The 13,918-nt window shown below is 34.3% G+C and overlaps 1 protein-coding gene across 13 annotated transcripts in view; it reads right to left on the reverse strand.

The window, feature by feature from the left end:
- The window catches only part of ADGRV1 (adhesion G protein-coupled receptor V1), a 602,786-nt gene that overhangs the window by 495,567 nt on the left and 93,301 nt on the right, over positions 1–13,918 (reverse strand). For all 13 annotated transcript variants that reach the window (XR_013532585.1, XR_013532586.1, XR_013532587.1 and 10 more), the window contains 2 exons: positions 10,845–11,218; positions 914–1,090 (listed from right to left, as the gene is read on the reverse strand). Coding sequence is in view for 10 of the 13 variants with exons in the window: in XM_035291223.3 (XP_035147114.2) it covers positions 914–1,090; positions 10,845–11,218 (551 nt within the window). In the remaining 3 variants the exon portion in view is untranslated. The remainder of the gene's footprint in view (positions 1–913; positions 1,091–10,844; positions 11,219–13,918) is intronic.

The following is a 13,918-nucleotide window of genomic DNA, read 5'->3' on the forward strand; positions in this document are numbered from 1 at the left end:
AATTTGATTAACTCTCATCTCTTTCAAAATGTATATAAACTTATTTATAAAACAGTGGTAAAGTACTAGTTAAACCTTTAACATCAACCTGTCTGAAGACTAGTATCAAAGAACTTTTGTTGTAAACTATTAGTTTCCTTATTCACCAAATTACAGATATTTGATCATTTTTCCTTAGCTTTATTCTTTAGATCTTAACATTTTAACCCTTCCCTCAATTTTTAAAATCCAATTAACTTCTAAATCCCTAAAAAGTGTCCTAAAAATTGCTTATTATTATGTACAAACCTTAATTCAATTTGCTACATATCCTTGATGATATAAGTGATTTATATTTTACTGTAAAAATTATACTGATATGCATATTCCAACATGATCAATACTTACATATTTTGATATAGGAGAAAGCCTCATCCCAATTTCACTTACAGAAAGTGTCATTTATTTATGGAGCATCTATTCAAACATGTGACTCTGGTTCATGGAAAGTCTTTTTTGAAACTGAGGTCATTTGTACTCTTGAAATATATTTTAAGAACTCATTTCTCCAAGCTTAATGCCAATAAAATAAGATTATAGTAATAAGAATTTCGCACTGGCTGATTAGAAGACTACCATTAAGAATTCTGTGGTTTATCATTGCACCAGTAATAACAAAAACCCATAGATATATACCTGTTAGTTATACCATTTTTATTATATCTGGATTAACAAACAAAACAGAAACATAGATTATTCAAAATTATTAATTTTTCTTTCACATAAATATAAAAATATTTCATAACATAATGTACACCTAACTCCCTAAATATTTTAAATTGCTTACATAACAAGAAGCTGCAAAGAAATTACAGAATGAACACATCAGGAAAAGCTTTCCAGGAGGCTTTCAAATGAACAAAGAAGGGTTTACCTCTGATCTCTGCCAAGGAAGGAATGTGATAGTTCCACTGGCATTAGCAAAGTCATCAACAAGGTAATTAATGCCATCAGTTTCGATCTGTGAGATGGTGTAAAAAACATGCACGTAATCCAGAGCTCCTCTGGTTCTCTCAACCACACAAGAAATGGTTGATCCCTCCTCTGCAATCTGAAATTGAATGTAAATTATTAATAGGAGCATATCACTTTAAATCAGTGAGAAAATTACAATGCTTTCATGAACTCTTTTGACGATCAACTTAATTCTACAACTTTCTACCTCTCTAAAAGGGACTAAAGAGGCCTCTGCAATCCCCCAGATAAACTCTGACTGCTAAGAAATATTTACTTTCATTTTCTCCCATTCCATTGTAGAGATAAATAAAACAAAAAGAATTATAATCTCTTAACTGCACAAGTAATTCATTCATTGATATCTTCTTTGTGACAGCCACTGTTCTTATGCTATTGTTGCAAAATATTTTTTAATGCATAATCCTTTCTCTGGATTAGTTTAATTCCAAAGAGAAAGATAAACTTGCAATTTTAAAATAGGCTCAGCACAGACAGACCAAATGGGGGTGTGGGTTAGGGGTAGAGAGTGGAACATTCTAGGCACAGAGAGAACTTTCTAGGCATAGACATAAGAAGCAATATAGTATATTTGGTGGTTATCATTTTGGCAGGGGGAGCATGAAGTGCCAAATGGGGAGAGCCTTGAGAGATGCCTAGTGTGGGAACAAGTCAGATTAAAGAGGGTATCTTATGCCATGCTCAATATACTTGTTGGTATTTTTGCCATATAAACCTAGAGATATTTTTTCAAGTGGAAAATTTTTTATCTAAACACTTTAAGATAATCTTTAAAAACTCTATGGTGGAAGCAGTTGGAATATCATCTATAAGTAAGGCCTTCATACTGTCAAATTTGCAGTCTCTCAATTCAATTTTATTTTTACATTAGCAAATACATAATTGGGAGAAAAAAGAACCAAAATGAATACAGATAACAATACAAGTTTTAATATATAGAATGCCATTTTGTATTTTTCATATGAACCATAAGCATCTTTTATCAGCATGGTGCTGGCATTTTAGAGCGGACAGATTTGGGATTTATCTACAAACTGACAATAGTCAAAAGTTATCAATGAATGTGGAGTCACCAGGGTATGTTCCAACAAATCCCCTGAGTTTCACTGAGCAGCAGCAACCTGTTCTCATGGTAAACAGGATTGAGTACACCCGGGGCAACATTCTAACTCTTTTATTTGCCTGCTGGTCCATGGGCATGAGAGCCCCAAAACAACCTGCTGGTAGGTCAGTGGTGCCCTCAGTGTGTGTCCTAGCAGGCACACTCTTCCCCCAGCCCCACCACCAGAACAAGAACTTCTAGTCCAGTGGAGCCTAAAGTAGGAAACAAATTCAGGCAGTAGGTAACTAAAAATAGTAGAGATAGGGATCTGTCACATTTTTATCTTCTGCTTCCTTAGTCTGTCTATTCTAGTTATTGGGGACACAGAAACAGATATCACCCATTGAATGCACACACTGCATCCTGGAGGACACTTCAACCTTACAAGAAGCTGTTCTTAAGCCGACACCATGGCTAGGTCTTCAACAGGCCATTCAATTGTATGAGGCCAGCTACTTCAGCTGATGTGGTATATAGTGAAGCCAGTGAATTAGTCCTATGACTATGTACCCGTTGCTTCACCTCCTTCAAATTAGTCCCTGTGAGGTCATGTGATGCAGTTCTCCATGTGGTTAAAGCTGGCATTCTTTATGCCTTCAGATGATGGTGCTTGTATTAGGATGTATTAGGAGGCTAAAGTATCATTTTCAGTAAGAATGAATTGCAATTTCCTGTGGAGTGATAAAGTTTGGTTGGGATCAATGTATTAGTAAATGTTTAATTGGGAAGTGCTTAGCTTTGATCTCTGCTGTTTGCTGTTCGGACATTCTGCAGCCACCAGTTGCTATATCAGTTGCTAGATCCAATATGCAAAGGAGGCTCACTCTAATTTCAAGGTTGTTAGGAACGTTTTGGGAAACGCCCCCTCATACTCAGTGTTGACTCCTGGTAATCTACTCACATGACTCCTCCCCACATGTCTTTGTCTCTAGTCTTGATATTCCAAGCCCCTGGCCAATCAGCTACACCATGAGCACTGCTCAGGGTTGAATGTAGCTTCATACTTCAGGCCATATCTCCATCCACAGAAGATGAATGGCTAAGAGGACAGTTTACAGCTCTGCCCTCTGCCCTTCAGAAACACCTCTGGTTAGGGCACTAAAGAGGCAGCAGCCCACTTAGAGCAAGCAGCAACATATGAAGTCCAGGAATCCATGAAGCAGGCTTGACTTTCCTCCTGTATCAAGTCAGTCACAGGTTTTGGGTAATAATTAAAAGGTTTAAAATATGTCCAGCTTGAAATGTCTATGAAATAAATATCCTAGAAATGTGTCAAGTTGTAACTAAAGAAATGGGTCTGGAATTTCAGAGAAAGGATGAAATTGACATCATAAATTTGGAAGTTATCAATATATAAATGGTATTTAAAGCCATATGAAATTGGTGAATGAATATATAATTATACAAATGGTATTTGAAAACTGATTGTAACAACAGCAAAGTATAGATGGAGAGGAGAAGAGGATCAAGTACATTTAATTCTGCTACAACCCTTATTTTGAAATCATGAAATTGTTCCAACACAATTGATAATACATTAGGGAGCAATTTGAATACACCTTCAACTTGCATTTGCTTATAAGTGATACTTCATTCACAAGAAACTTGGTGAACACAGAAAATCATGCCCACCTGAAACAAGCCACATACCTCAAACACATGTCTCAAACAACTACCAGCCACTCAGTTCAACACCTATTACCAGCCACACTTAACTACATCTAGTGTTATAAATTTCCCTCCAATTGTAGATAACGCTCATTCTATCACTTCACAAAAACATACAAGCTGCAATCCTTCTGATGCCCACTTCTACCAGGAAACTTAAAGTTTTTTTAAGATAATATGCCATACTTATTGTGGTTTGTAAGTATCAAATATTTAATGTTTAAAACATTTGTATCAGGTCCCTATTTTAAGCATCAATGATCAAGTTCTTGAGCAGTGTTCTCCTAACCCCATCTTTTCCATAAGCTCTGTGTTTCTCATTATGCATCTGGCATAGCATGATGATTTTTAAGAATCCATCCATCATGTCATGGCAGAACTGACCATCCTCAAGGTGGGCATTCCAACCTTAAGATGTTGGACAGAAGAGAAGGACGCAGCTTGAGACCCAAGTGTCAATACAACATTGGACTTAATTTCCACTTAGGGACCTACATTAGGATTTTCACGCTAGCAGAATAGTACATGAGCAAATGCGTGGTGGAAAGAGTGCAGCTATAAGGCCGAATAGTCTTGAGCTTCCTCATTCTACCACTTATCAAGCATTTGCAGTCTCTTCTAAAAATAAGGATCATAACACCTCGTGAGTTAAATTAATAAACCATTAATCTTAATACGTAAATGTTAAACTCAGAAATCTATGATGGTTCCTTTTACAAACTTAAATTTTTATCAAGTCCATCAGCATTACCACATAGCATTTAGGACTAAGACGAAGATTTTGTTTGCAAAAGTCACAGGGAAAACTTAAGTATACTATACTTACTAAAACCTTCATCAAAACCTATAGCTTCCTGAATATTTTCACTTTAAAAAAATCACTATTTGTATCTAATAAAAGTATGTACAGTTATATGCCATATGTCAACTATTATGGAAAATGTAATGAATTAATATTTTGTTCAATAAAGTAAACTTCGTAAGTTATGAGTTTTTGAACATTGAGTCCATTAAAAAAAAAACACTAGGATGCTCAGTGCAAATCAACCTTTAATACTTCTGAATTCACAGAGAAATAACATAATACCTGAGGTTTGCCTTAAAAAGTATTTTAGCCAGAAATGATTAAACAATATTGCCAAAAGGCTGATAATTATTGAAGCTAGGTAATGAGTACACTGGGACACATTCCATTATCTTTATTTTTGTGTATACTCTATATATGAAAACTTTCATTTAAAAAAAAAGTTCTCATTCAGCTTAAACTTCCCCTCTCCTCCCAGCCATGGATTATAATCCAGGGGTATGGGGTCTCGAGTTAGGAATTATATCCAGTAATAATTGCATTACATACTTCTGACAAGGTCACCCAAGGGCAGCACTTTTACAAATATTGGGCTCCAGTATATAAATATTATTAAAGAAACACATAAGACAGAGAAAATATCTAAACCTTTTTTCTAATATTAAAATATTCATCTAATTGAGTTTAGAATTAGGATAGAAACAAACATTTAGGCCAGTATATAAAGGGGCCTAACATTCATGATAATCATCAAACCATCCCCACACAGTTTCTCACTAGAAACAATAGTACTCACTACTGTCTCCTCTTTTAAGTCAGGAATTTGCCAAATATTCAGATCATAAGAATGGTAATAATAAACAAAAATAGTAAGAAGAGTTTTTGAAATATATTTTCTTAGAAAAAATAATGCAGTATTCTGAATGATGAACTGGCGTTTTCTGTTGAAACAGAAAATTAAAGCTACAAATCCAATTAATTTTTAATTTTGTTTCACGCTTGGGTGATGATTGGTGATATCGCATTATACCAATATCACTTATATCTAAAGGAATCTATTCACATGGCATATGGTAGGCACTTAAAAACAAGAACAGTCCAAGTTGAAATGATAGTCTTATTTTTACAAAGATCTTACCAAACTGTCTTTAATTGATTCTCAAATGCAAGTATTAGTTATAAAAATAAAATAATAAGACTAGTAAGTTATATTAATCACTATGAAAGCAATCTCATTAATTTATAATTATGTGGTATACAATTTGGCAGGACACATAAAAACAGTGCTAAACTATGGCAGAGAGAAAATAACATAGGAAGTACACAGAATAACAAACTATGGGGAAGAAACATGAGAATGTGGTTACTAGGCTATAGATCTAATAAAGTCCATCTTCTGTTCAATACAGATCCCATTGGGAATCCAAAGCACTATGTGGCATGACTCACCAGGACCTTCAACTGCTTCACAGGTTTTATTCATTCATTCAATTATAGTCTATTAAGCACCTGCTCCTAACATCCATAATAATCATCACCTAACATCCTAACATCCTGTTCTTTGCCAGGACACAGTGTACCCGGTGGGTAGGAAACAAATGACAGAATAATTAATTACCTTCTCTTTCAATATGTCAAATATCAGGGTATGTCATAGTCTACATATTTGTTTAAGATGTCATTATGCTATCATTTTAACCTTAAGATTACTGTATGTCATACGAATCTATGAAAAAGGTGGAAGCATAACATAACCTAGAAAGCCTATTTTAAATTTTTTAAATTTTTATTTCAACTTATAATAGACCCAGGGTTCTCACTGTGTTGCCTAGGCTGTTCTCAAACTCCTAGGCTCAAATGATCCTCCCACCCCAGCCTCCCAAAGTGTTGGGATTATACACTCAAGCCACCATGCCCAGCCCAGAAGTCTTATAGGGTCTCTATTGCATTTAGAAATTTTGAAGGATTTTTTTTTTTAAGTTAAATTGTCAATGTCATTGCAACAACATAATGGAGAAGAATCTGTGGAAGTAGCGGTGGTCTTTATTTCTAAAAATGAAGCAAGTTAATCATAAAATTTAAACTCTGAAGATAATTACAAGCAAGAGTAAACCAGCAGTTCTCAAATGTTTTAGTTTCAGGATCCCTCTACACATAGAAATTATTGAGAACCCCAAAGAGTTTTCTGTTAATGCCATTAAAATCTGCTGATATTTTCCTTATTACAAATAAAAAAAATTTTTAATTAAATATTGATAACTCATTTTAAGACATAAATAACAAACCCATTACATGCTAACATATTTTTATGAAAAATTACAGGTACCAAAAATAAGATAAGGGGTCATTGTTTTATCTTCTTACAAGTCTCCTGAATGTCTGGCTTAATAGAAGACAGCTGAATTCTCCTATCTCCTCTTGCAAACAATTTGTCTATCTTTTACTTTGGTTAAAGTGTATAAAGATGATCCAGCCGTGTGTGTGTGTGTGTGTGTGTGTGTGTGTGTGTGTGTGTGTGTAACAAAAAAAGGAAGAGGATTTTATTAGTCTTTTCAGATAATTATGGGTATTTTTCCTTGATATTATACCAAAATCCAAAATTTGACAAGTGGCAGTTTCCTAGCATTTAGTTGCAATGTGGAAGCATACTCTAAAGTCCACTAGTCTACCTTGTACTTTGAAACAGTCTTTTACCCAGACATGATTTGCAACAATATGCATTGATTACTTGAAAAATATTAGTTACTAAGTTATACAGATCTTCAAAATGTTGACACATTATATAACATAATCATACTGGTTAATATCACTATCAATCTTATATGAAAAGTCTTTAAGCATTGGGAAACAAGCTCATTATGTATTTCAATTTCAAAGTTTCATTTAACGACTGAACTTTTATCATCAGCAAGAACTATATTTTCCTTGCAATCGCTGGCTTACTCTATTCATTTTCATGAAAATGTTTGCTACATACTCAAGTCTCAATAAAGTCAAGTTGTCAGTCATTTTTTTCAAGTAAAAATGGTGTGATACAAAAACAGCAACTAGTTTAACGCACAACTAAAAATCTGCACAAGCACTTTTCTTCAAGACAACTATCATATTTTGGTAATTTGGCATAAGTACTTCATTTGTGCTCCTCATTTGTGACAAAATATTTAAAACACAAGTATTCAAGGGTCTTTTTTCCTGCTTCATCAAAGACATTATCTGAAATTAGCACTTTTTAAACTAAGGGTACGTGGTGGTAAATGATAACCGGTATCATTTGGTGTCACTACTTTGATGTGTGCAAAGATGCTAGCAGCTAGCAGTTTTGGCCACCATTGTTTTTGTAGTACAAATCTCATGAAGAAGGCAAAAACATCTCAGTGGTTTTTCTGTGTGTTTGTTTGTTTTGAGACAGAGTCTTGCTCTGTCACCAGGCTGGAGTACAGTGGCATGATCTCGGCTCACTGCAACCCCCGCCTCCTGTTCAAGGGATTCCTCTGCCTCAGCATCCCAAGTAGCTGGGACTACAGGCACACACCACCACGCCCCACAGGTTTTTTGTATTTTGGTAGAGATGGGGTTTCACCATGTCAGCCAGGATGGTCTTGATCTCCTGACCTCAAGATCCACCCACCTTGGCCTCCGAAAGTGCTCTGATTACAGTTGTGAGGCACTGTGCCTGGTTAATATCTCAGTATTTTTATTAAATTAGCTTTGGTCTTGCAGACCCTCTGAAAAAAATCTCAGTAAACCCCAGGGATCCATAAGCCACACGTTGAGAATGACTTAAGTAATCAATAAATATTGATGATTATGATCATGATAGTAAAAATATTTAAAGATTCCCATCTTTAGATCATATCAAGATGAATGTAGAAATTCTGTGTTACTACTATTCACATTTTCAGACATGATAATTCTGTAATCTTCCTGGCAACCAAATTTCAATGTTTAATCTTTTAGACTTAACAATAGTTTCCCTATATTAACCATTTAAACATTTCTCTTTCCAATACAGATACATGCTATTTATCTCCCAGATAATCTTGAAAAATAATCAATCATGTTTTCTTTTCTTTCCAGCACTTCTACTAATTTAGATACTGTGGCCTATGTTGCAAAGTTCTATCTTCTGAGGTCAAAGTCTTGACTGGCCTTTTTCAAGTTCAGAGATTTTCAGGAAGAGGCAAAGTTGATAACTAGGTGGAGCTAAACCAACAAGTACAATTTATCCATGGAGCTTGGGAAACAAGGCAGCATTAAGTATTAACTATAATGGAAACCAGAGAAACACTCAAAAGCAATTCCTCATTTTAAGCAGGTTTTAAAATGTGTTATATGTTGTTTTGTTTTTTTCAGTGTAGTTGTTTATGTAGTAAAATTGAATCTAAATATATGTGATATCTCAATTGCTATATGACTTTTCATGTCTGGATATTAAAATATATTCCTAAGTTCCAACAAAAGTTTCTTAAATACCAGCTATGCTCCATTCTTAGTGTTATCAATACAGTAATGAACCATAAGAGCTCTTTCATTTTTGTGATGGAAGGTGATAGCCAGTAAATAAGAAGACTTCTAAATAACAAAGGGAATTTAAAAGTGTGAACACTGCTACAAAAGAAACTAGGCAAATGGAGAGTGGCAAGTTGGGAGAAGGGGATCCGATACTTCACTAAGGACCTGTCTTTGGATCTGAGAATTGAATGACTAAATATGAAGATCTAAAAAAAGAGCTCTCCAAATACAGAGGTCAGCAAGTCACTGAAAGTAAAGCAAGGCAAGTTGACTGGAAGCAGAATAACCAAAGCGGAGAGTAACACAAGATGAGGTCAGAGTCATAGGCAGGGGCCAGGTCTTGAAGGGAACTGAAGGGAACCTGACTTTACATGGTACTCGCAACTTGATGAAACCTATCTGTCTGTTTAAAAATAGAGATGATAAAATTAAAGACACAGGAAGAGAGACAACAGGTTAGTAGTCTCAAGACATGGGTTCAAATTCCACTTCTTCCCATTATACCTTAGGGGCAAAAAAAGAGGAAAACTAATATTCATTAAGCACTAGTAACTGCCAAACTTAATCAGATACTGAATTTGATCTTGTTTCATTTTATTCAACTTACATTACTTATTTTCTCAGGCCTCTAAACCTGAGTTTCTAATCCAAGAAAGAGGAGAAAGTAATAATATCTATTGCACCTATATTATGGATTATCAGAAGGGAACATAAAATGAAATATGTAAAAGTTATTTGATAGCTGAATATGTATTTAAAGGTATTATCCTCTAGAGATAAATATCTTTCTTTTTTCAAGTTGTAGATTTGTATGACATTTGTTATTGCTAGTCTAGGATATTCTATTTCTGATGTTAAAAAAAAAAGACCACACTATTTGAAGATCTCTTATGACTGTCACCAAACAAAAGGGCTAACGTGGCAATAAAGACACTCCAGAGAGCCAAGCATTCCAATTTAAGCTAGAATGAGCCTATGACCTAGATTTTTTTTCAAACTCTACTCATCCATTTTTTAAACATCATTTCAATTTACCTATACACCCTTTTAAACCAATTAGAATCAACTTGCAAAGGGAAAGACTCTTGTTCCTTGGCATCCTTTCATGGCCATCGAGCTCTTGCTGTCACACACAACACCTGGGAACTAGTTTCATGAGCTCTCATATTACTGAACAGGAAACTAAGATGATTATGAATCTTTGAAAACATGGAAAGAACTGATAAAGACAGTAAGACAGCCTAATGAATTAAGCTGGCCAAGAAGGTTGATAAGAAGGGCATTTACACCCAACATGGAAGAAACTAGCTACTCAAGCATATTTCACATGTGGAAAAATAAAATCTCAAAAAACCGTATTTTAATAAAGTTACAAATACAATTATTCATACAAGCTTTCAATATATATTATTTCATTCACTTTACAGGTATCCAAAATAGTAGCCAAAAGTAAATATGTGGAGTATAAACATGCATTCTTTGAAGAGCCTTCACTTTAAAACAAACTTATTACTTCTATCAGCTCCTTTAGTTGATTCAAAGGGTGAACTCATAAGTTCATATAAAAATTTTAACTCATATAAAAATTTTATAATTTATACTTGTAATCAGTGGCCCTAGCATACTTCTGGAGTTGAAGTAGATGCTCAAGCAATCTTACCAAATGAAAGAAAACTGAGTCCCAAACAAATCCACTTACAATGAATTCTTTAAACTCCCAAATTCTCCAAGCTCACTACTTACCTCTGGTATACAAGCTCCTGTGAAACCAAACAGGCCATTTGCATTGTCACTTTTTTGTATTGTTAATCTTGCAGTAGTATTTTCTTCAGAAATACGAGCTCCTCCATATACAGAGACTAGTTTAAGAATGAATAATTCTTCTCCTTCCTCTTCATTGTCATCTCTTGCGGAAATAATGAATGATTTGTTAGTTTCTCCCTGTCTGAACTCCAGATATCCAGAAATGGGGTGTAAGTCACTTTTTGCAGGCATGGCATGAAGTTCATAAATTTCTTCAAGCGTCAGTTTCCGCTCATAGGACCTCACATCCTGCATCAGACCTGTAAATCTGTCATTGCCATTTATCCCTGCTCCAATTCTCAGTATTCCAGGACCTGAAATTAGAGACAAGTTTAAATGCTACAATACCTTCAACTGTCGTGTCCTAAATTATAAGTGTGATTCAGAAAGTAAACCAATTTTACTGAAAGATATTTTTGGATAAAAAAAACTTTTGCATAACTAGTATACAATGAATTGGATATTATCTTCTATTATGATTTTTAAAAAGAAATCCATAATCACTAGGATTTATGATATTTTGTACTAAAGGAATTGGTAACTATCTTCAAATTAGATGATATCCTTAAAAGTAACTTCTATCAGTCTGTCAACATGTCTAGCCAAAAAAGCATCTGAACATATACAGACACACACATACATACAAATGTATACATTTATGTATGTGCATGTGTGTATTTGGATAGAAATTTATTCTATGATATTTTAAATTTTACTCTTGCACATTTAAAAATGGAATTATTCAATTTCATCACAATTTTTAATGAAGTAATTCATTTTGTTTAATTTACTTTAGAGATAAGATCTTGCACTTTTACCCAGGCTAGAGTGCAATGGCACAATAATAGCTCACTACAACCTCAAACTAAGCCCAAGCAATCCAACCACCTCAGACTAACAAGTAGCGAGGACGTCACTACAGGAGTGCGCTGCCATGCTTGGCTAATTTATTTTTTTTGTAGAGACAACATCTTGCTATGCTGCCCAGGCTGGTCTCAAACTCCTGGACTCAAGTGATCCTCCCAAAGTGCTTAGATGGGAGGATCTTCAAGGCTTGATGTCTTAGACACACACTCAGTTTAAGTTGTGAGAATTCATAAGAAGTATTTCTACCAGCCAAATATATCTTTTTATCCAAACAATAGAATAGATGTAGAAATAGAAGTAGTTCTTCTCAGAAACATTATCTGTAAGACTTGGGGACTTTTTAAAAAAATAGTAACATGCAGCCCAACTGTGTCACTATATCTCAATAACAACCCTTTTCATGATTTCACTAGTTCTCCTTTCTTTACTTGTTCCTTCTCTAATAACTCAACTAAGATATTTATGTAAGATATTTATGTAAGATCTTGACAGAAATTCTGGAAAAAAGTACAAGCAATTTTCCTGTCAATAGCCTGAGTGAAGGCTGTTTCACAAATCTCCACCCAGATGGCTCTTTCAGGGTAGTTACAAGTATCTGGCATGTTAATGTCATGACTGCTCCCATACCAACTCCGGAGACCACCTTTCTGCCTAGAAAAACCAGAATCACCTTTTCACTGGAGCTCCAGATTTTTTGGGAAATCCTATGATGTTGTCTCTCCTATTAAATTATCTGGCAACTGTAATGCTATAAGTTCCCTTGATTCTTACAAAACCATGTCACAGGTGTCACTGTTAGCATACTATCTAGAGTCAAGGATACAGAAATGATCACATATCCTTTAGTTTTGTTTCTATGATATGTTAAGAGAAATACTGACCTAGAGGTTAAAGGCTATGTTCAAGTCTTGGTTCCTCTATTACCTGTCTGTGCAATGCTAGCAAATTTATTTACTGATTCTGACCTCTATTTAATATATTAAATTATTATGAAGTACAAATTAGGTAATGCATGGAAAATGCCTTATAAATATAAAACCCTATACAAATTTGAGAACTCTAAGCACTTTGCTTCTATGACTAATTCTTTTGAACAAATCTGATCATTATTTCTCTACTTGTAGTGTTAACTACTTAAGTCACAATGCTAAATCATTCAAAATAAAAGTTATAAAAATACCAATATGTTACAGTGGTTCATGGAGGGAATAGGGTAACTTTCACTCTGCATCTTAATTTACACTTTTCAAATGTCATGGAATATACATGTATTATTTTGACAATAAAGAAGAAAAATATTGAAATATATATATAGTGTGTGTATATGAAAATGTTAACAGTATGCTTAATGTTTATAGTGGCTATCTCTGAATGACTGTTACAGATTTTTGTAATAATTGTAAATTATTTTTATTGTAAATGATTTCTACTTTTGTTTTATATGTCCAGCTTACAATTTTTCTGTTTTAAACACAGAATTATTTCATTTAAATACACCTTTTTTGATACTGTGAGATACCACTACAAGTCTACCAAAAGTAAAGATGGAAAAAGCTAAACATTAATGAAGTGGAACTCTCATACACTAGAGGTGAGAGTATAATTAGTTCAACTATTTTGGAAAACAGGCATTATCAACTAAAACTGAGTATTTGTACACACAGTCATTCAGCAATTCCATCCCCAGGAATGCGCTCAACAGAAATGCATATGGCAGGTATATAGTCATCAAAAAACATGTATAAGAGTGTCCATATATAACATATATAATATGATATATATAGTACTATATACAATAGACCTGAAAACAACCCTAACAGAAATTAAAAATAGCACTAATAAATAATGTTACAGTTACATAAGAGAATTCTATATGGTAATGAGCATGAAATATCTACAACAGGCAAAAATCTGGAGGAACTTCACAAATAATACTGAGCAAAAGAAGCCAGAGCCTCAAGTGTACATATTGTTCAGTTATATTTACATAAATTTTAAAATAGGAAAAGCAAATCTTATGCTCTTAAACATGCCAATAGTAGGTGGTCAGGGTGGTGAGTTAGCAACTGGAGAGGAGTCAAAGGTGGCTTCTGGAATACTGTTTCTTGATCTGGGGGATGATTACATGAGTACTGAAGCTGATAAAT

The sequence above is a fragment of the Callithrix jacchus genome, chromosome 2, assembly GCF_049354715.1.
Source record: "Callithrix jacchus isolate 240 chromosome 2, calJac240_pri, whole genome shotgun sequence".
Lineage (NCBI taxonomy): Eukaryota > Metazoa > Chordata > Mammalia > Primates > Cebidae > Callithrix > Callithrix jacchus.